This window comes from Lates calcarifer, linkage group LG4 (assembly GCF_001640805.2).
Source record: "Lates calcarifer isolate ASB-BC8 linkage group LG4, TLL_Latcal_v3, whole genome shotgun sequence".
In the NCBI taxonomy this organism is placed as follows: Eukaryota; Metazoa; Chordata; class Actinopteri; family Centropomidae; genus Lates; species Lates calcarifer.
The window spans coordinates 6,877,546-6,901,691 of NC_066836.1; the positions used below are offsets into that span (position 1 = coordinate 6,877,546).

General features: G+C 39.4%; 1 protein-coding gene across 1 annotated transcript in view; it reads left to right on the top strand.

Moving 5' to 3' along the window:
* The window catches only part of LOC108884215 (netrin-G1), a 56,819-nt gene that overhangs the window by 15,252 nt on the left and 17,421 nt on the right, over nucleotides 1-24,146 (top strand). The window contains exon 3 of the mRNA XM_018677969.2: nucleotides 11,087-11,730. Within this exon, the coding sequence (XP_018533485.1) occupies nucleotides 11,087-11,730 (644 nt within the window). The remainder of the gene's footprint in view (nucleotides 1-11,086; nucleotides 11,731-24,146) is intronic.

Below are 24,146 nucleotides of genomic sequence, written 5' to 3' on the forward strand. Positions count from 1 at the left end.
TCAGAGCTTTAGTAGTGATGCCATTGTTGTGGTGACCCTGAACTTGAGCTACTTTTTCTGGTCCATCTCAGCCCTTCTAGTTTTTCAATAAAGAAATAAGAGGGTAACTGGACTGTCCGCATTGTAATTGTAATCAAAAATAATAGGAATACCTTGACCATTAAATTGAATTATTTTCACTCTCACAGCCTTCAGTGCTTGTATACCCATTCAGCCTCGTTTTATGCTTGACAAGCTGAATGGGATTCTTGTAAAAGATACAGTAATTGAATTACTCAAAAGCTATTTGGCAGGCTGGCTCTCCGTTGCTGCCCAAAAAATTCAACTTGGCTCACCCATCAGCCAAAGGTTTTTTTTGTTTTGTTTTTTTTCCCTTCAGCAGGGAAGTGCATGTGCGTGTGAAGGACTTCCCCTCCCTCAAGACACTGTCTATAATTTTGGCCAGACTGAGGAGTGTCAAGCAATCAAACCATGCTCTCATGAGAGGGGAGCACTTTGAAAGGCTCTAACCTGAAAAGTCTGTGTTGGTGGGAATACAGCTGTGTCACACACAGCCATTTTCAAAAGGCCTTTTTTGTCCTTTTAACGTAATACCACAGCAGATAATCTCTTTATGAATATAATACAATTAGAATATTTTAGATTAACACAAATCTGTAGTTTCTATTATGGCCTTGTGTAGAATAACAAATAATTTATTTTGCGTACAGCTCTAACGTGCAGTAGTATCAGCAGGTATGATGATAAATTTTTCTCCAAGAGTCAGATAAGAAAATTGATATCATTTTCTTGTCTTTGCGTTGAGTACAGAGCTACAGTAAAAAATTGGTTAGCCTTTATCTCCTCATCCAACTCTCTGCAAGAAAGCAAGAGTATTTATCAAAATGTCAAAAGAATCCTTTGTAGGAATACGCTACAATGTGTTGATCACCTTCGATTACAGATGCTAGTGGGGCGTTTTTTAACTTTGGACAGAGTCAGACTGTTTCCCCTTGCTTACACTCATTATGCTAAGCTAGGCTGAAGACATCCGACTCTTCGAGAAAGAAACCAAATAGTTCAAATAATGTTGAACTATTCCTTTAACGTGTTGATACTGTATCAGCTTTGCATTGTGTTACCTCTCAAATCCCAAAGAAGTCAAAATGCAGGCTGATTTTTGAAAAGGTCAAGCCTTGCAGGGTAGAGTTTTATGTTTTTTGTATTCATTTTTATTTTTTATTTTTGAAAAATCATGAACTACGTCAAAGGGGCAAGACTTGAAATAGAGAAATAGTGGTGAGATGACAGGCAACTGTTGCGACCCACATCCCCTTAGGAAACCTAGCCATCATGTTGTCAGGCCATATCGATCTCTGAGAGAGAGTGAAAGAGACTGTGCTGTATAGAGAGAGGGAGGGGGGAGAGGTAGGGATGAAAGTACAGAAGGGAAGAATGTTCGTTTCCAAAAGTGGCTGGTGTGATTTTATCATGCTCAGTGAAAGGGTGACATTTCAGTAATGTTTTATTCCTCACTTTGGCATTTCAAATTAATAAAAGCCTCTAATAACTATGCAGATTGAAAAGATGGAGGAGGAGTTGACACACTATGAGCTAACACACTGATGAACAATGCAGCAATTTCACTCTCGCTCTATCTCATTCTTTCTTTCACTCCCTCAATTTCATCCCAGTTTCTATCAATTTCTCTGCGATGACCCCTGCATCTCATTTTAAATGGCTGAGAACCAAGTCTGTGTCCTTAGAACACTTGGAATCCCTCAGCAGCAGATTTTAATGTGTTTTAAAGCCGCTTATATGAAACCAACAAGAGTCAAAATCGATAATGCAATGAATTTAGGATAGTTTATCAGTGTGTTGTTAGGGTGGAGATATTCTGAGGTAACACATGGATTGCACTTTCATTTTCATCTTGTTTTAAATTGTTTAAAACTATATGGATCAATAGGAATGAAATAGAGCTTATCAGTTAAAAATTGGGTTTTGCAAACAGTTCCACATCACGTGGCAAACTGTGAGGCTTTATGTGACAAATGACAATCAAGATTCAAAGTACACAGGAGTCTAATGGCTCAGTTACAACAACATTCATTAACAGCAAAATGTCAAAGTATAGCTTTACTGTTGAGGGGAAAGATGTCATTTTAGCTGTATATAAAGACAATATGCAGCTCCTAATACATTGCAACATGTTATTTGGACATTATGATAACTGTTGGATGGTAAGTAGTAGGGGTAAATTGATAAATAGCCTAATAATATCTAATCCATAAACTATATGTAGTTTAGTATTTTGTCATTATTATAACTAAATGTATTACCCCTTGTATAAAACTATGTGTACTGTAACAAGTTTAGTATCTCATATTTCATGGGTATAGGACATAAACACATGACATACTGAACATAAAGGAGAGACTAGGCTGGCATAAATAAAAAGCAAACATACTGTGCACTCTAAGTACCCTTTAAACATTTTACAACATATTAATCTTGTCAGATGGGTTATACCAACTTTATCCAAGGTGTCTCTCCTAATGATGAGTGTAGATATTTTTAGTGCAGCTAAAACCAATGAGAGTCAAGCCTACCTGTGTTAAATATTCTGTCTAAAGTATCTTGAGAAGAGACACATCAATTTTTACCACACAAGCAGGGTGTGTTTTATCCATTGGCTGCTTTGGAACAGAGAGTGCCGCAAAGAGAGCAGGATCTAGCAAAGAGAATTAAACATCCTCTCATTATGGCAATGTTAAAGCTTTTTATTGAATCTTGACATCAGAGGGAATCTAATCCCCCACACAGCCAAGCTCTCTCTCACACACACACACTAATACCCAGAAAATATACAGGTATAAACAGAAAAATAAACATACAAAAACACACAAAAGTAACAAATACAAATGTACAAATCACTCTGATGCAGTACATACATACACACACAGATTCACACACTAAACTACACATGAAAGCTCAACACCACCGTCACCACCAACCCCATGATAATAAGGCGGTGTTAAATTTACCCCAGTGGGACTCTGCCACATGGGACAGATAATGAGGCCAGGTGTTAATTAATGTGGAGTACGTTTCCCCTCATCTGCCGACACCCCATGAATCCAAATCAAGGCTGCGGCCCTGGATCACGGTGCGGTTGATTTGCCAAGCAGTGTACTTCAAAAGGCCAGACTGGCTGTACTGCAGTCCTCAAAGGGACTGCTTTGGCGAGGGCTACATTCCAAAGGGCGGAGTGCTTGGCATGTGGCAAATCGAAACATGAGCGCCGGGAGAAGTTTGTGTCTTTGTTTTGATCAGACATCTGCGCCAATAGCAAGTTACAGCCATCACCTCTGCACCCTCTGATGTGCCGTTTACTTAACCACTTGATGCACATGATTTCATTTTGTTTGCTGTGTGCAGCCTCACACATGACACTGTTTATAGGGCCACTTCCCTAATTTTACATATATTTTCAGCACAGCTAAAGCCAATAAGACAAAAATCCTAGCATTATTGGTATTGTGATCCATCTCCACAGGATCAAAGTTTGATCTATATAAACATCAGGATATCTCAGCTTCTACAGCACAAACTTGGTTCTCAAATGTTGTTTTTAATTTTCCTTTGAAAGGGATTGATTTGAAATGTCTGCACTGAATTAACTTATAAAATTGATTTTCGACAAAGCATCGCAACAGGTTTATGAGCAGTTGAACTAGTGTTTTTGTATTCCCTGATCATTTTTATAAACATGAAGAGCTGAATACCTAACATTTTTTTTAATGAAAAAAAAGAGTCAGAAAAAAGAAACATAATTTTGTGAGAGAGATTATTTTTCTCTATACACCCTTTAAAATTATCCTGGGACCCCAGGTTGGTAATCACTGGATTATATTACTCATGCACATTTTGGCACATTTCAAAATTTGTATTTTAAATTTCCAAAAATGCAACGGTATGTTCTGCAGAATGTTTAGCAGCAATGTAAGGTGTATGCAATTTGTAGAAAATGGGCTAAAACCACAGATAGAATCTTTAAATTGCATAGCTGTCAATTATTTTGCAGCTACTGCTCACGTCCTGACCATTTAGGTTATCAAGATATCATGTAAGATGGTGTTTCTTGCAGATGTATGATATTGAATTGCCATCATCGGTTGTCAGGTCGCTGACATTCATAACCCTCAAACCTCAGATATGATATGATGGAGCACTCACAGGTCAGATGTGCAATCCTCCTGTCCTTCATTCCTCTGAAGGTCAGAAGAATGAAAAGCCTGGCTCTGTTGTGAGCCACTGCTGGCCCTGACTGCAGGTCATTAAAGCTCTATTGAGTTTCTGCCAAAGCTCTGACTCTCCCAATATCTCACCATGGCTCATCTCAGCTGTCTCTTCCGTCAGGGTTTATTCCAAGCCCTGAAAGGATCAACACCCAGTCTCTGTGTTCACTATACACTTGAGCATTCCCTCTTCTAAAAAGCCGACCTAGATCTACTTCGATACCATCCTTTTTGGCCTGTCTTCTGTGTATCATCACAAACACATCATCCTCAGTTATATCGAGGTACTGTGTGAGTGCAGGCCAAAGAGAGGTTGCCTTTCTGAGTGAAAGTTGGGAATTTATTGTGGTCTCTGATGGGCATCTTGTGATTCTGTCAAGTGGTGCTTCAGCTCAAATCATCGTCATTTTTGTTGCCCTGGATCAACTCCCTGAACACTGAATCACAGCCGAGTGATATCACCAAGCTGTCATTTGTCAAATTTCTCTTCCTCTGCTGCACCCCATGAATGAGGATGGGCATCCGGAGGTGTGATAAAGGGGGTTTGGGCCAGCGACAGGTCTGCAGGTGTCATGCGGCAGGTTAGGAGGTGTAAGGCTGAGCAGGACGAGGGGCTGATTAATCCAGCAACACCTCAGGTCCAGTGGGAGAGACTTCTCTCACAGCCAAGAGGCTCTGTAGTGATGAAGTTACTGAGGGCTCAGCATAAAACCAGCAAAATACACACAGGCCACAGACACATTAACGTTATTTTACTGTATTTGTTATTTATACTGTAGCATAATGTAAAGGTAATAATAACATTATACTTCCCAAATTAATGGCTGAATTGCTTACTAAATCCAAAGGACCAAGAAGTCACACGACCATGTAACCAACAGGTTAACTAATCTTAATTAGAAGAGAAAATGGAGGCGAATGGTAAAATAAACTGTCTGTTGTAAACATCCATCTCATTTAACAGACCAAGTTTCTAATAACTTTGACCAGTGAAATGACTTGAGTTTCTTTGACTTAGGGGACTGTTAGACATTTCAGGTGTGAATCACATTTGCTTATACGTCCATATAAAGTGCTTTAGATAATCTGGATAAACTGATGGCTTGTTTATAACCATCTTACAATCATGATTTTTGCCCCCTCCAATCCACAATCTTCACCATCTTCATCATCCTCAGATTCCCACAAACACGTCTGGTCTTGACATGAACTGCCATTATTTCTAATCTTAAACAAAATCTCATCCATCTACACAGCATTTATTGTATGTATTGTGTATTAATGTAGGTGGAAACTCCATAAAATAAATAAAAAAAACAAATCAAAAGCATAACTGCTGCAACTAGCTGACAAACTGTGTTTTTCTAAATATCATTATTACACCCTTCCAGTCTTGTGGCTTCTGACTGAACTGTGCAATTTACGCACTGAATGATCTTTTTATATGCTGTGGGTCTCTGTTTATACCCAAAATAAAACAAAATAAATTTCCCCCAGGACTGTTTGGTAACTGATAGCACTACATTTCTTCTTTTTCTCCTGAACAGAGTCATCACTCAAATAAAGTCAAGCAAAATTAATTTTGTAAGCATTTAGTAAGCCAAGATGTCTCAAGGCAAGCCTGTCTCCTAGAAAGTACATTCATATACAACTAAATTGCAGCATTAATACATTTTGCATGAAACGTAATTGCGACCAGATTCTGTTTTTTATTAACTTAATTAGAAAGAATAACAAGCTTGAATTAAAGGAGATGGCTGGAGTGGGAAGGTGTGGTGAGTTTCATCTGTGATCTGAGCTTCAAGTCCAGAAATCTGTCAGGTAAACTGATTGGTTGGATTGCCTGCACCCATCTTTCAACAGCAGCTGTCATTGGCCCCAGAATATATCTGCCGAGCCACATCTCGTGTCAAAAGGCGCATCAACAGGAGGTTGCGCTTTGTCAGTCTCATAGGCCATATGTCACTCATTTAAACATCTGCCTCACATCACATTATGTGACAGTGTTTGTGTGGGTGAGCGTGTGTGTGTATGCAATGTTAGTGTGTTTAGTGTTTGCATGGATTTTTATATGATGTGTATTTCTAAATTTCTATTTAGAGGAGAGAACATCAATTACTATATTTTGTGTGTATTTTTGAGATTTTATTGAATTAATTGGTGTGGAACAGATATATTCAGTGTTATTTGTTCTGTCATGGCTCATTGATTCCTATAATTGAAACAATAGAAACTACTGAACACAACCATGAATTTACATACAAATATCCACTGTGCCTTCCTGATGATTTGACGAGCTAAATTCCAAGATTACTTTATATTCCAGAGAATGACATTTGGATTCACATTCCAAGCTCAAGTCTCTCTCTGTCTCTGTCTTCCTTGTTCTCTTGCTCTCCTACTGTGTGTGACACCCTGATATTGGATTGACCTTATAGGCTGTAGAGATCGGGACATCATTAGCTGCGACCAGGCACAGACTTGCTGCTCAGGCCTCCTGCACTAAGCCACTGCCCCCGGATGGATCATATAGCACTGATAGAAACCAGCTGGGCTTGGTTACACAGCAGCCATGGCGGCAAAATAGATGTCAGCAATGCCAAAAAGAGACAGGCCATTAGAAGCTCACACAGCACTGTACTGTATGTACTGAAATTGTAAATAGGTGTGAGATTAGGAAGACTATCTTACTGTAATGGGGATGTGAATCTAAACATACAAGCAAAACACCACCAAAAAAATTCTGTAAAAATGTTGAATGAAGGTTATAAAAAGTGTGTGATGTGTGATCTACATAACACTTTTGATCCTTGGAGTGTAGGATATAGATAAGAACATGGCAAGTCTTGGCAACATGGCAACAAAAAAAATATTTCAGAATAATTTCCTGTTAATTTCTGTTAATTTCTTGAAAGTTTCCTGGAAATAACTATGCAAACTAGTGCTAATTACAGTAAAAACTCTAAGACTGATATTTTAATCATGTAGCTGTGTTAAATCTATTCTTGACTACAACTACTTCATACCACATAAATATTACTGGAGACTTTGTCATTCACATAGATTTAACTGGGACAAATGTCACATTGCTGAATATTTAGCTGACCTGCTGTGCACTTGCCAAAAGTCTCAAGGTTACATCAGTTTAGTATTGGAATTGGACATGAACTAATAAAACAATTGATCTAATTGGACATTAGAGTTCATGTGAGAAAATGGCTTATTTGTAAAACTGTTAGAGCGCCCCTTTTATATTTGACATATTTCATTCATTTTCTCAATAATCCAGTTACATCATCTGTTACATTTCAGATAGGAGTGACATCACAGTAACCTGTAACTAATACTTTCATGGTAGCAAATCTTTTTTAAGGACGGGTTACATTTATCGGTCGATATCTCATTTTGGTACAAAATTCTCTCTAATTCTCTGCTGACTATTTCCCTCTCCCACAGCCATGATCACAGGTAAAGGATCAAGCTGAGAGGGCTTATTGTTTTTCAATAGCTTCCCCCTGGCATAGTGCTGAAGCCCTGGGTCTTAAATGACCACAGAAGGTATTGATCTTCATAAGGCACTGTTTTTGTTGTTAAATAACCACCACAGGAAATCCGATGAAAGGTCCTGACCTTTCTCCATCATTTCACCTTCACTGGGCTGCATGAAAGCATTCCAGTATGGTGGGGTTTACTATGCGAAAGTAAATACTGTACATGTCACTTAATGTTCAATTGGAAAAGTGCCTTCGCATTATTGAGTGTTATTAACGATGGAAGGGTCAGCCAGCCAGCTTCCATATGTGAAAGGGCTCCTCGGTTAGAATGATCACTTCCCTGAAGGCCTGAAGTCGAGGCAGGCAGCGAAAGAATGATTATGGATTGAATTTATGACCGCTTTCCGCTGGTCTCTGAACACTTCTTGTGCTGGCAGGATAAAGAAAATTTCTCTCTCTTTAAAGCTTCTATTTACTCTGCTTCTCACTGTTCAGCAGGGAAATTGTTTTTCTCATTAGCCATGGATGCTGCGGCCTGAGTTCTTTATATTGTCTGTAAATAAGGCTGCCATTTCGGAGGATGCAAAGGCAGCCACCCTGCTACTCCCCTGAACCTAACCGTGAAAACAAATGAAACAAATATAAGTGAAAATTCATGCTCTTGAATGACAACAGGGAAATCACTCTCTTTCAATGTCTGTGTGTCTCTCCCTCCCTCTCTCTCCATGTAATGTCAAGGTCTGAGCTCTGAGCAGACCTCCAAGGCTGTTCAAGCACAAGTAGGGAATATAACGAGCTACAGCACACATCATTGGTAAACAGTTGACACAAGTAGAATTTATTGTCCCTGTGGCCAAACTCAGGCAGCCACCATCCTCCCCATTACCCCTTAACTCCCTCTTTCACATCTCTCTTTCTCAGTGTTTCTGTTTTCAGGCTACATTGTGGCCTTTCAAGCTTCGTGTTGGCTCTGCATGTGTGTGTGTGTGGGTGTGCATGGGAGTGAGAGGAGAATACTGCAACTGAGACCTTACTTTAAAAAACACTGCAAAAAAAGATCTACTTCTTTTACATTCTTTCTTCCCTCCCACTCTCTCTTATTCTCTCACTCTCTGTCTTAGCAGCATAACCCTTATTACCCTCCTAATTGGATCATGCAATGTTCCTTTGAGTCAGCTGAGCAGGCCTAGTGACCCACAATCCCTCAGTCTTGTTCTACCTCATCGCATAGTTATCGCTTCTAGCTGAGGAGCAGGTTGCTGATAGCATATCGCAGTCCCACAGGAAATAAAATGGACTGAGGAGATCTGTATCTAAAAACAGGGAAGTCATACATACATCTTAACGTGAAGAAGATAAAGCATCAAATGAAATTTTTCTTTGGGTGAATAAAATTTAGTGTCTTCACTTAAAGACAAAAAGCAGCTATTGGTCTTTTCAAATAAAATTTAATGGCGTCTGCTTATCAGTATTCCTGCCAGTGATCTTCCCTCGACAAAGTGGCAGTCTGGGTTGAATGCACTGCAATACTGGGGAGATAAGCGGGTAATGTTGCAGATAGCACTGTTCTCACCTTTAGATAATTTTGCGTGTAGAGTGTCGGATGATTGCTGATTATCGAACCGCTTTACAGTTGATCTGAATCTCATCAGCACTTAACCTCATTGTTCCTGGAGCAGAGGTGAGAGGAATGTCAATTGGAGTGTGTCTTGTGCTTTCTGGCTCTGTTTCAGCTCGCTCTCTCTCTCTCTCTCTCTCTCTCCCCCTCTCTGTCTCTCTCTCTCTCTCTTTTCCATTCACTCACACGAGGATACATACAGCGTGTGCACACACAGGCAAACACATTCAGAGCTCTCTACCCTTTCTCCCTCTCACAAATAAACACAAACACATCAAGAGCTCCTCTTCTCCCCACAAACATGCTCACACAAATATCCAGACTCAGTGGATGTCTATGGTACAGAGCAGACACAGGCCCATGAAAAATGCATGTCCCTTTGCGTGTTTCATAAGAAGCACTCATCGGGATTCCATTCCCATCTCTGCTGAAATACCACACAGGAATATCAATTACACTGGCAATTTGGGTGGCAGTGTAGGCAGGGATGGCACTAAACGAGAATATGGGATCCACAGTGTCATCTTAATGAGAGGGTCACTGTCTCCTGCAGCTCTAGGGTCAACGTTGCTTGCGCAGATTATAAAATACACATTGGCCTGAATGTGATAGAAATCCCATTGAGTACGGTGGTAGAATCACGATAGGATAGCAAGCCAACAAGGCACTGGAAAAGTAAATAACCTCCTGAGGCAAAATGGACCAACAGCCAACCTGAGAGATGCTTTAGGGTTTGGAATAGTGAGGGTGGGACTCTCACAGCGAGCTGCTTTATGACTAACAAGTGTTCTAGGATCCCACTTTTTCTCTGAATATTTTACTCAAAACTAAATATTTAACCACCTTTTTGACATTTCAATTGCTTAACTTCTCTTCCTCAAACTACAGAGTGCAGCTTATCCCTAGTTTTATTGTACAAAACTCTAAAGGTACAGAGGTAAACTCACAAGTTAAAATTTCACATATTTTAAGAGCTTTCATCACCACTATTTGGATCAAACTTTATCAGTTTGCTGTAGGGTTACCTATTCCTCAGTTAGCAGGGGGATCTGCTCCGATACAATCCAAAGGAGCTAACAAGAAACTCAAGCAGTTTAACACAAAAAGCAATTAAATCATGCCCTAACACACTTGTCAGCAATTTCTGAGAGTTTAATTTAATGACCCGGCTCTAAGGTATAATTACTGCATGTGTTACTTTTAATTTTTTTTTTACTTTTTTATCCTCAGTAGGTCTGCCTTTTGTGCATTTCTTGATTCATTACAGATGCTGCCATCATATTTGCTTAAACATTACAGTGTACACATGCACATCACACATTTAAGTAAGTAAAAATAATTCCACTTAAAACGTCATCTGTTGATCATATGAAAAAGAATAGTAAAATAAATGTTTTTTTCTCATAATATATTAAGGAGATGACATTTGTCTTTGATGGTATGATACAGTACTGCTTATTTCATATAAAAATGTATCACCGGGTACATACTTCTTCTTATAGAGACCAGTATCCCCAAATTTAACAATAAACAAACAATAAACAGTAAAACTACTCAGATTTTGATTTAGGGCATAGCACTTTGAAAATACCGTATTTTGTAACAAATTACTCAAATTAGATGCTAAATTAGTCATTTATATACCCTGATTACAATGTGCACTTACATGCGTGTATCTGTTTGTGTTTTGATAGGAAAATCCTTATATGTGCAACAATGAATGTGATGCCACCACCGAGGAGCTGGCTCATCCTCCTGAGTTGATGTTTGACTTTGAAGGTCGTAACCCCACAACTTTTTGGCAATCCACCTCATGGAAGAAATACCCAAAACCCCTGCAGGTCAACATCACACTGTCGTGGAACAAGACCATTGAGCTGACTGACGACATCGTGCTGACCTTTGAGTCAGGCCGACCAGAGCAGATGGTCCTGGAGAAGTCGCTCGACTATGGCCGAACCTGGACCCCATACCAGTTCTATGCCACCGATTGCCTGGACGCCTTCACCATGGAACCCAAGACAGTGAATGATCTCACCCAGCGCACCCTGCTGGATATCATCTGCACTGAGGACTACTCCAGAGGCTATGTGTGGAAGAACGACAAGACAGTACGTTTTGAGATAAAGGACCGCTTTGCCCTGTTTGCCGGGCCTCGACTACACAACATGGCCTCGCTGTATGGCCAGCTGGATACCACCAAGAACTTAAGGGACTTCTTCACCATCACTGATCTGAGGATTAGGTTGCTGAAGCCAGCCACTGGAGCCACCATGGTGGATGAGAACAACCTGTCCAGATATTTCTACGCTATCTCCGACATCAAGGTGCAGGGCAGGTAAAAGCCATTTACATTTGTTGGCGGCTTTTGTGAATAGTAATTTCTTATGTTCTTAGACAACCAAGAGGGAGCTAGCATGCTGCTGGTTTCAAGTTAATGAACTGTATAAACTGCCAATTTATGGGCCCACAATGCATGCTTGTGTTTCTCCAGTTTTTTAATGTTGCACCAGTATTTTAACGGCCCACTTGTGTCTTTTTCACTGACTGCAAAGCTGTTAAAACTGGCCTTTGTCCAGAAAACAAAACCCAAACCCCTAAATCCCTCTTCAAACAATCTGTTGTGAGGCAGCAACACACCTCAACATCCATCCTTGTCTTTAACATTGAATAAAGCCATTCAAATTTGATATTCATATAATAATAGATTGATAGAATTTTCTGTGGCATTATAATTATCTCGCAACATCAGTATAAACCACAATTGGCCAACTGTGTGCTATGGAGAGCCAGTCTGCAGGTTTTTATTTCAAACAAAGGCACCACACACTGATTAGCACTCCTTCAAGTAGAGAGGAAGAACTCAGTGAAATCACATGCTGAGGTGATCAGTAGGAATGAAAACCTACAAACTGTTGCCTCTCCATAGCATATGGTTAGCCACTCCTGTATAAACCAACTTTCTCTTTGCTATGAAAAACATTCATGAATACCTTCTTTTTTTAATTAGTAATTTTATTGATTTTTGTTTAAATGTAGTTGTTGCTGATGTTTCAGTAATAGTACTAATCTATCATCGTCTATGCCTATCACCGTCAGTGCCACAAGAAGACATCAAAAATGTTGGCGATCATGAGTTTAGAAAGCAGTAGATAGACCAGTAGATTTTACTTCCACAGATCAAACATGAAGAAATTAATAAAAGGAAGTTTATGGTTGCATTTTGAGTGTCTAAGTGGCAGCCATGATAATAACTTGCTGAATTTTAAAAAAGCAAATGAAATTAGCTTGAATGTTGCCCTTCAGTCTAAGCAGACAGTTTGGTTGTGTTTATAACTGCAAAGTGTTTAGGTGGCCTACACTAAGTTCAACCCAGCCCAAAATTCTATTTCTAAAATAAGTCTGAATTGGGAAGGGGGCAGCCTGAGCAGAGACTGAACTCTCATCTCCTAAATTACTTATTATAACCCTAACTTGACAAGGACAGAGGCCTGAGATTGCCTCCTGTGAGCTGTGGTTTTAATACATGTCTCTCTACATTTTTTATTGCAGACACACATCAAAATTCCACAGACATCTCATCACACATTATGATATCACGATCACAGGCTCAGGTAGCACATAAATTCTGTACAGCTGAACTTAATTTCATTAAATGTTTTTGCTTTATATCTTTGTTGTCAGTTCAACTAAAAACACAGAGCTTTTAACTTTGACTTATGATATGTTATTACAAAACTTTGTATGAGTACACATGGTTTATTTTATAAAAACTATTAGACCTACACCTACCATTAAGAAACATTTTTATTAGCCCTTAACACTGGTTTCAGAGGCCAATAGACAGCAGAGAATGTTTAAGTGAAAGTACCCGTTATATCATTTTAGTTTAATTAAAGCTGCATTAGTGATTTTTTGGCCACCTGAGGGCAGCAGAACACACATGGACGCATTAACATCCAATAGATTCCTTCTGGCACGCTTGTTAGGAAACGCTTGTTCCACCGGACATGTAGCAACATTAGCTTTTAGAGGTGTGTCTCTGGCAACCTGATTAAAATGAATCCGAATTTTCACTTTCCTTTTAGCTCTTGTTTCTAACTCTCTGGCTCTTTAGCAGCTAATTCTTCACTGTGTTCACCAGTTAGCTTCTAATTTTGTCTGTCTGCCATTTGGTACTGACCAGGTACTGTGTAGTGGGTTTATCAGAGATTATTTTGGTGGAAACAATGATGAAAGCATGCATTTTCAGGCCAGAAAACCAAAACAATCAGAGCAGCTCTAAAGAGAGCCACCTGTCAAATTAGAATTTTCTCTTACCTGTTTGACATTCCTCCCTTTTCCACTTAGGGTAAAAGTTCATGATTCACTAATTTTCCCATTTTAAAACCTACATTTTCAGTAAAATTAAGAAGATTTCTAGTGCATGTATCATCAACACAGCTTGCAATGTTGCAGTGCATAATATTTTCACCAGTGAGTCATCACAATGCCTCTGCGATTTTCAGGGAATGGAAACATTGTCGTTTCATGACGCATGGAAATAGCCCACATGATGGTCGTAAAGCCTCTACAGCTGCTCTCCAAATGGGACCTGTGTTGCTTGCTGCAGTTGGTTTATATGAGGATAACTAGGTTGGTAATGACCCATCAGATGGGCCCCAGGTGAATTGGAACAGTTAGTCCCTAATTAGAATTCAGTCGACTTCAATGGCAGATTAGAACCATTAGCATGTTGGCTAATTGGTAGGAGACTAATCTTGTAATTAAGAGCATTTGCAGCTGATTAAATGGTAATCATCAGGGAGACATCAGTGAAACATGGAGACATTCAGAATTGCCAGGCTGTGGTTCCAAATTTAGCCTTGCCCTGTTTAATAATGAGCAGATTTGTAGTTTAATCTATGAGGATTCCTTTCTGAGCAAGCTACAGTTTTTGCTTTAAATAATTCACATTTTCATAGATATCTACTATTTTTTAATCCTCTTTGACTGCTGGCTGCAAAAACCTAAACAAATCAGTCACTGAACATGAGCTGCCATAACTGGCAAAAATCTTGACATCATCTCATGATGTTTGATGTCTTTGATCAGATGCCACAACAAGTTTTTCATAATGGTGGTGATATTCGCAATTCAGCCCTATCAGAGAGATATACATGTTCTGCAGTCAGACACACTCCTCCAATATTCGCACTCCTACTGTTAACATGAATTGATGCGTTCTAAATTGCAAGACCTGCTACCCAGCACAGACTAGCATCTCCCACAGATATCTTATTTTGCCATTCATTAGAAAGAGCAGCAAAAGGTTGGATGGGGGGAAAATAAGCTATTTTGCCCAATTTTCCATCCTGCCCCTGGGCATCAAATTCAATTTTCCACCAAAAGTTTGCAGTGAGAAAGAAAAGAAAATAAACATACGATTTCTGTCCAGAGGTGGATCAGTAACTCACTTGAAAGAGGGTGATGGAGGTGGTTGGGGAGAAACTGATTGGAGCTCCCACCAGCCTCAGCAGCCTCCTGGCTACAACCAAATGTGAAAGCCTTATCACAGAATGGCCATCCTGTCCGAGAATTCCCAGAATACTCCATAAAAGCTGATAAACTTTCACTCACACACACACACAGCTGAATATTTGCAGGTAACCCGGGGATATGTTCATGAATGTCAGGGCTCTGAATGGAGACTGGCATGCTACATAAATGTCAAATTACATTTTCACAATGATCTGTGAATGGTTTTGCCTCATTTCATATTCATATTTTCGAAATACAATTGAAAAATAATGTGAAGTCACTCTATTTGCATGACCATATTTTCACAAACAGGTGCCATAGTGTGTTTGAAGTGCTAAGATGATCAGTAATTTCTAACAAAATTATATAAAAACTACTAACAAATAAGTTTATGTGGGAGAAAAACTCCATTGTCTAAAAGAAATAAAAAAACAAAACACAGGCTGCTTGTTGTCACATTTCCAGATACAATAAAGCTGGAAAACAGAAAATCTGCAGCAACTTAAAATCAGCAGGAGCAGGGACACTAGTTTGTCCAATATTTCAGCCCAGTTTCCAACTTACTTCATACTGGATGATTTTGTGCCTCAAGTAGTAATGTGCCCAATGTGTAGTGAGGCAGAAAGGGTGTGGAGATGTAGGTGGTAGATGGGGTGTAGCGAGTCTGAATTCCACTCAGTAAAGTTTGCCTATTTATGTATCATACGGGCTACAGTGGCTATGGAGATACCACATGGGTACCACATGAACTGCAAATGGTCAGCGTGGGCTCTTTGTGTTATCCTGCATGTCTCTGTTGCCGGCAGAGAGCAATTAGTGTAAAGACAACAAGAAGCATGTTGAAAAAAGCCTCATTTATCTTCTCCTTTTGAGTAACACACTGCAAACCTTCTGCTCACTGCAACCCTAGCTCTCGATCACAGTTAATGAAGCAACATAAATATGTTGAATGATGTTACAGCCATCGAGTGTTGCAATAGTGGCCATCACTGAGAAAAATCAGACCCTGAGCAACAACTACCACCACTACCACTACTAGGTGAGTTTGTGTGTACAAATCTTTAATGAATGAGGCTCATTATCTGTAGACTCTTGGAAGCTGTTGTGAGAAATCCCAAACTTAAGTGCCTGAGGCAAGTTGAAGCAAAGCCGGAACACCAATAAAAGTTAATAACATTTCATTCAGGAATAAATCCTGGGAAGCTTCAGATGCTGCACAAGACAATATAAAAGAGCTAGGATACATTTCTCTTTGAATAATCCAAGAATTGTCACAGAACACAAGTTTATAAAACTGGTTTTCCTAGGCTAAGAATCACATTGCACTGAAAATGCTGTGACAAATCTTCCTGTACAATATTGTATGATTAGAAAAGTGGTGGGTAAAAGAAGACATAAGGAAAAAGGTAGAGAGGGGGATTATTTTTTTCTCCTGTCCTGAGAAGAGGAGTGTGTGGTGGGGGGTAGCCATACTATTGATTTCTAATGTTATTCCACATCAACGGAAAACAAAAACCTTGAACCGTGCAGGCTGTCCCACCTTTCACGTCTCCCTTTCCATCGTTTCTCACTTATTGATCAGATGTCTGCTCGTTAATTAAGACATGACCGCTACCGGCTTGCTGCACGGTCAGAGCTACACATCTGCAGGGCCGCGGTAGGGCCTGGGAATCAGAGGCAGCTAATCCATAAGTGCTAATGTGCTGTTTCTCTCATCTCCCATGTCATTCTCTATTTTTCCCTAACCTTTTCTCTTGTTTCTCTCTTTTTTTTCTTACCTCAGTTTTTCACTTCCCCTTTTACCCAGTATTCAAGCATAATGTCAAAGTAACCTTAAAACTAATTACTGTCCAACATGGCTGGGTCCTTCATGGTGGGCACTGGGTAATTCAAGATCTCCATTTGTCCATTATAATCTCCTCTTTTTAATTCAGACACAGAACTCATAGCACAGTATAAAAGAATTCACAAGTAAACGAAAAATATATATTCTCAGAGAAGTAATCTACAAATGATAAATCACTGGGTTGGTGGTTTGATCACTGGCTGTTCCCGTCCTCGTATCTAAGTGTCCTTGAGCAAAACACTGAACCCCTATGGCTCATAATGGCCAGTGGCATCTCCATTGTCATGTTTGTGTGTATGGGAGAATACAAAACTGTATAAATGAAGTCTATTTATTTAAGGTAAATTAATTTCATATGTTTATTGTATCCATGTGAATATGTAAAAGGAATCCAACTCCCCTTATCACCCTGTGATACAAATGTCTCAACAGACCTCTATTTTTCATGCAAGAGAAATTCTGTTTCATTTTGGCATGTGTTGGATTAATCCAGTCCAGAGAGATGCTCAAGGACACTTTGACAGACATCAGAGTCAGACTTTACATTATGGTGTCTCTAACCACTTAGGTGTTCTGCTGTATGGGTTCATTTGTGAGTGTTTTCCTGTAAATGCACCATTTATGGAATTATGTAATTTAACATCTATATAATAAGGTAGTCTAACAAATTGCACCCCGACAAGAAGCAGGCTTCTTATTATTGATCACAAAAACAAGAACATTTAATCATTATGCCATTTTGTTATAAGGAAGTCTGGTGCAATTCTGTACTCACTGAAACACACACACTGCTTTATAACACATAAAGAAAGAGTATCTAACATTAACATGACTGCAGGCTTATGGAAATTAAAGAGAGATGTCTTATTCCCTACTGACTGGCTATGCTGACAAATGTTAAACAAAAGCAAATTTCAAAGACAAAACATATTTTATACCAAACCTTCCCTCTGAGGTATACATGAGAATTATTCAAAGACAATTTGGATACAAAAGAATAATAGTTTTAGATAAAGTATGAAACATTTTTACTGTTATTTTATGCTCCCCAGTGTTCCCCTGGAGCCACAGACAAACTCTCTTTCCCCCTCTCCCGGTGGGAATCCTGAGCTCATAGAAAAAGTGTCATATCATACACTTCAACTGTGTCTTGTACTTTATAAAGGAGTCTAAATTTGTAGGTCCTCCACATCGCATTCACATTGCGGGCATTGCACCCCGCTGAACCAGATACACAAGATCTAAACCCCGAGGATATCTACAGCGTGTGCTCTCCAATGGCCGCACATAGAAATTCAAGAAAAAGTAATGATGATGTTACACCATATCATCTGCTGTGTAATGTGCCAGGACATTTCCCCTCCCTCATTTAAACTACTGACATTTGAATATCTCTCTACCCTGAAGAGATAGCCGTCTCACTATTTTTGTGTCTCTCTCCCTCTTTCTCTCTAGCCTGTAACTTTATAAAGGCAGGGTAGAATGTCGAAGGAAGAAATAAAATCAATATTCCTCTTGAGTCTTTGAGTAAAGGATGTTGGGTAGCTTGATGGAATTTGTTGTTGATTTGTAGTTCAGTGGTTACGAAAGTCAAATCATTTCCAAAGCAAAATGTTCAAAAACCAACAAACTTCAGAGTCATTTCCTTTTTTACCTTCGTTCAATCTCGCCTTGCAAATTTACACCTTCTTCCAACAGTGACACTGACTGTCATAGAAGATGTAAGAGTCATTATTCTAGCAGTGTGCCATCATCTCATTTTGTACACAATTACCATACCACTCTCATACACCATTTACGGTCTATGATCACTCTGCAAACAAAAATCAAACCTGTTAAATCACATACTTTCATCAGTCTTGATTGCAGGCTACTTTTATTCTGTTGATAGCTGATTTGAACGTACCTCAAGACAGTAATTTGTGCAAATACTACAGTTTACTGTGGGTACTGTCGGCTCCTACAGGGGTGAATTGTATGAAGCGCTAACTACCACTCAAACAGCACAGCATCCAGAGTCAGACACTGTAATAAACAGCTGTCTAGCTGGGTCAAAGTGTTCCTGACCACGTTTTTATACTTTCTCACTCAAATTCACCTTCATCTTTGAGCAATTTCTGTTTCTCTCGCTTTTAAGACATTTGTTGCCTCAGGTGGATGCTTTTTTTTGTGTCAAAACCTACTGTTTGTCTGAAATCAACCATCAGTGTTTTACTAGTTGATCTGCTGCTTGCATTTTAAAAATCATATCATACAGTTTTCTAGTATATATTCTACATGGTCAAGTAGTGCAGAGTCTGGGTTTAATGACCTGAGGAATTTAAAAGTACATCGCTCAAACATTTAGACTAAATCTCTCCAAGTCTCAAAAAAGGATTTTGCATTTCTTGGACATCTCTTAAACAGCTTTCAGACCACCATTTTGTGAAATAAGATTAACAGAAAATGTAATTTTAGCATTTCTAAAATCCTGGCTAAACTGCTGCCAATGAAGAGAATTGTTAACTGTAAAGGGTGTAAAGGGTCAATTTTTATGCAGTCTAAAATATTACTTTTTGGGAAGAGATATATTCATATGGCAAAAAGCCAAAGTAAACACTGAGTCAAGTCCAGTATTTTTTTTTTAAGTACAGGACTGGTATCTTTCTGGTTGCCCCTTTAAATGGCTACACTGCAGTCTTGCCCTTCACATAAGCACACAAGCCAACACCAAATGCACACAAACTGCCTGGCTCTTATCCAGTCTCTCACATACAGTACACACACACTTCCAATCCACCAGGCCCGTGCCCTGTGAACCATGACAGCTGTAGCCAGCTTGATTGACAGAGTTTGAAAGTCAGGTTCAAGTGCAGGTTCACACGACCCCCAGCGTTACTCTGCTACCACCGTAAGGTTCTCTGTGGCTCTGCCAACAACCTGCTCACTTATCTTCCACCAGATGTCTGTCACATGCTGCGATGTTTTCTGCCAGTCATCTCCCAGTCTCCAGCGTTTAATTAGTGCTCATTAAGGCCCAGGCTTTCTCTGTAAATAATATATGGGTGCCAGAGAAAGTACATCAACATAAGCTGTCTCTGGAGGGGCAGCAGCCATGAATAGTAAAATCATCAAAATGTCCTTTTGCTACACCTCTTGTATGATCAAGCTTCACTAGCTCTGGAGCAGACAAGGTTGTTGTGGTTTTATGCTTTCAGATATGTGTGTGTATAGCTTTATGTGCGTGTCTCCTCATCTGAGTAATGCAGTGGCAAAGCATGTTTTCTTCTCATTACGTTAAAGTGTTAATACTTTTCTGAAAATAGATTTTTGTTTTTTTATTTGTACATTCACCCTTCATACTGTAGTAGGTGAGTGCCTGCAGTGACTAACACTTGGATGCTTGTGCGCGCACACACACACAGCAGAGCATGCAGCCGGCCTCTGATTTCCATATTAATATGTCTTCCCATTGCCGATTTCTTCACAGCTTCCTCCTTGTCTCAGCGGCTTACATCACATGAATGAGACGGCCCTCCACCATGAGGGCTGAGGTGGGACGAGGGGGGTAGACATTACCATACTGTATGCCTACATCAATGCACAACCTCAATAATAGGCCCTGTCATTGAAACAAATCACAGGCTTTCAGTGGCAGTGGTCCAAGCCACGCAAATTCAAATTTCATTTCGCCTCGGCAGAAAATTGGAGCAGGGGGAATTAACTTGTGATCCGTTCCTAATATTTCTCCAACAATTTGGGGAGCCCTGGCGGGGCAGCTTTATATTTCGATGGGGGACGCAAACAATTTGCTTGAGATGTATTACATTACACCCCGAAGAATGACAAAATTGGCCACAGCACAGAGCGACGAAAACAAGCCTAATCGGACTCTTCAATTTCACGGTGACACAGCCTGGTGTAATGAGGTGACTCTGTGACTCTCCCCTCTCCTCGTGGAAAAGTTCAATGCCATCCAAAACGTAAAAAAGGAGTCAATGTAAAGAAGCTCTGTCAAACTCATATGAGCTGGATTTGCCCTGCTTAAATGACTGTTGTTGAAGTAGGAAACCTTTGTATTTTTTTCCCTCTTTCCCTGCAGCTGCACTTTAGCCTTTGCATTATAGTAGTTTATGAAATATAGAACCTGTCTTTGCTGTTCTGAACGCAAAAATTCTCATCCACTCAGGATGCACATTACAGCCAACTTCACTTTTTAATTTTAGGGCTTTTCAAGGCTTTAGCTGCATTAACTCTTTATTTTTAGATCACATTATGCAGGCTATTTTATTAATTTGATATACATGAATAATTTAGGTTTTTTCCTAAACAGTAAACAAAGTTAAGCAAACTAGATAGCACTGAATGTTTTCCCACATGAAAGCTTCCAGAAGGCAAGGCAAGGCCAGGCAAGTTGTATGGTGCCTTTAAAAAAAATTTAGAGGATTTTAGAAATAGTGAGGAGTCTAAGTCCCCACCAACCTTCATATTACATTTATTCAGTTCCATTGTATTTTCTATAAATTTTATTGCTCAAAATTAATGTCCACTGCCGTTTCAAAGCCTTATCTTCACTGTCAGGAATAAAAAAAAAAAAGTTTTAAACTTCAATTTAGAACCAAATGTGAGTTGGAGGTTGTTCCAGATATTTGGCACATAAAAACTGAATGTTGCCTCTTTATGTTTAGTTTTTACTTTGTGAACAGCAATCATACAACCTGAGAGGTCTGGACTATTCATAACACAGCAGCATATAAAATGCAATTTGACCCAAAAGCACTCGCTGCTTTATAAACCAAAAGTATCATTTTTCTTTTGGTGAGGGCTCTAGCAGCAGAGTTCTGACTAAGCTGCTACTGTCAACTGTTTCAACTTTGTAGAAACACCAGATCTATCCAGATGCAGTAGACCCGTAAAGAAACAATTATAAGCCTGCTAAACATCAATAAGTTTTTTTCTAAGCACTGCTGACACATAAGACCTTTCATTCTTGATAGACTCTTAATGTGATAGCAGGTTGATTTTGTAAATTAATTTGGATGTTGAATTCTATTCTTCCATCTTTGACTACACCAAGGTTTCTGGTTTCATTTGTGGTCTTTGAACATAAGGAAATCAAGCTGATGTTTAGCTCCAAAAACAATTATTTGTGTTTTATTTTCAGGATATTTTGGACCACCACAAGGGGTCACTTTTTTGCACAGTGTTTCACTGAAAGGCAGTACAGTAAGGGATGGGATTGCATGATGGAAGCAGGACCAACATCCTGATTTATAAATGATATTGTCTTATTTCAGTTCTCCAGTAGCTTACACACATCATAGCAGTCCTTCCTCTCATGTAAAAACAATCAAACGGCCTCTCCTTCCCTGCATGGTGTTGGCAGGATCTTCTGGTTTGTCCAGGTAGCACATTCATTGACATTCATCTGAAATTTTCAGCAAGGCCAAAGTTTCTCTCAACAGCCTTGATCTCTCCATATCTGTCAGAGCTATCACTAGTCAGGATATGTGAGCCTCTCCAAGTGTCTTGTCAGGGAAAGTTTCAGGAAACCTCAGTATGTATTTATACAGCATGGAGGCACATTACAGGTTCTGACCATGGCCAGCTTGCGTGAGGAACAGGTGAGATATAGGGCTGAGGGAGACTCGTTTGCTCAGTCAGTCTTATCTTTCAGAGTGGTGGTCGAGGGTTAAATCTCAAATGGAAAAAAAAAGAGAGAAAAAGGTTTTCCATTTTAAACTAGCATTTAGCCATTTTCTAAGATTTTCAAGGAGTAAGGTCTGCATAAACATTTGCAGGTTTAGGCAATCATCTGAGGAGAAGTTACATTTTCATTTCCAAATCCATTGTGTCCAAGTTGCTATCTTTAGTTTGCTTATCTTCATAGTAGCAGACTAATACACAGACAAACATTTTAGCAACCAGCCCTCTGACAGTAAGCAGCCTGGCCCTGTGGGATTCTTGGCATTTATACTCTGACACAGGTGCAAACAATTAGGTCAATCACATTGTTGCCTCCACGAAGAGGAGGAGGACTTAAGTTGAACTGCAGGGGCTAATGTGACATACCAGGCACATATAGCGTTGTTTGGTACACAGCACCAGCAACTGTTGACTCTTCATAATCTGAGATTTATAGAAGAAAAGGGAAAAAAAAGAGTGCAAAAATGCTAAGATCATAAGCACTGGTGTGGTCATTTGCAGGCCACTAAATCTTGGGTAACGTTGGTTGAAATGTAATCTTTCTAGAGGGAATCTAGGTAACATTTACCCATTGATTCTGCAGCATATCATGGATTAGATTTCACTGCATTGTTAGGACCCGTTGAAATATTGTCACAGAAATGCTGTTGCACCAAGGATTTCAAAACAACATCTAAACTCAGCACTGTTTTAACTGAAGATTTTGTAAATACATTCCTCTTTAATGCCAGTGGACTGCACACGTATTAAAGGTCCTGCACACCCACCCCGGTGTTCTCAGTTCTGATTGATTGGACCTCAGGTCAGGCTGAAGTTGGGCAAAGTTATGCTTGGAATTACGAAAGGTCACCAAACTGAAACGCACAAATAGTCTTTTGTTCTCAGCAGACATTTTAAATTCTCATAGTAGCAAAAATATGTTTGTTACAATTTAACCATTCCTGTTGACAAGTTTCTATCCAGACACGATACCCACTTTTACTGTATTTCCAACCTATCATCAAAACAAATTGTGAATTAATGCACATTTCCATCTACTACGATATGCAAATATTAGGAGTTGGTTCAGTAAAATCGATTAGTAAAACCTAAAACAGTGGTAAAGTGTGGTGTGTGCAAAATGGGATGGAAATATTGTACAAATCTATTTTATGTATGACTTTGACAAACATTAAAGTAGCAAAGCAAAAAAAGCACAACAGACATTTTCTGACCCTCTGATCAGACCCACAGGAGCATTTCCCCCCCAACGAGCATCCCTATGACAGCAAGAGATATGCTTATGATTTGACAATGCTATAGTAAAGGCTTTATTATGTTTATGTTTAGGATTAGGATTAGGGTTTGTTGGGTACCCAAAAAGATCACAGTTTGGGGTAGAATATGTACTTTGGAAAGGTTAGAGGATGTCATAATGGTTACAATAATAAACCTGTGGTTAAGATTAAAACAAACAACACTGATTGGTTGGAAGCACACACAGCCATTACAGCCATTAACAACTCCCTCACTTAACACTCACTTAACAGTAAATCTACAAGTAATAATGAATGACCAATGGGGTAATTTTTTATGGGAGGACAGTGCTAAAAATAGGTCCATGTAAGACGTTTATTGTGACTGAGTCAGCATGCACAATACTGGGACCCTGAAACTAAAGAAGCTAAATGGAATTATAATTTTTACTTATGCGTGTGGTAATC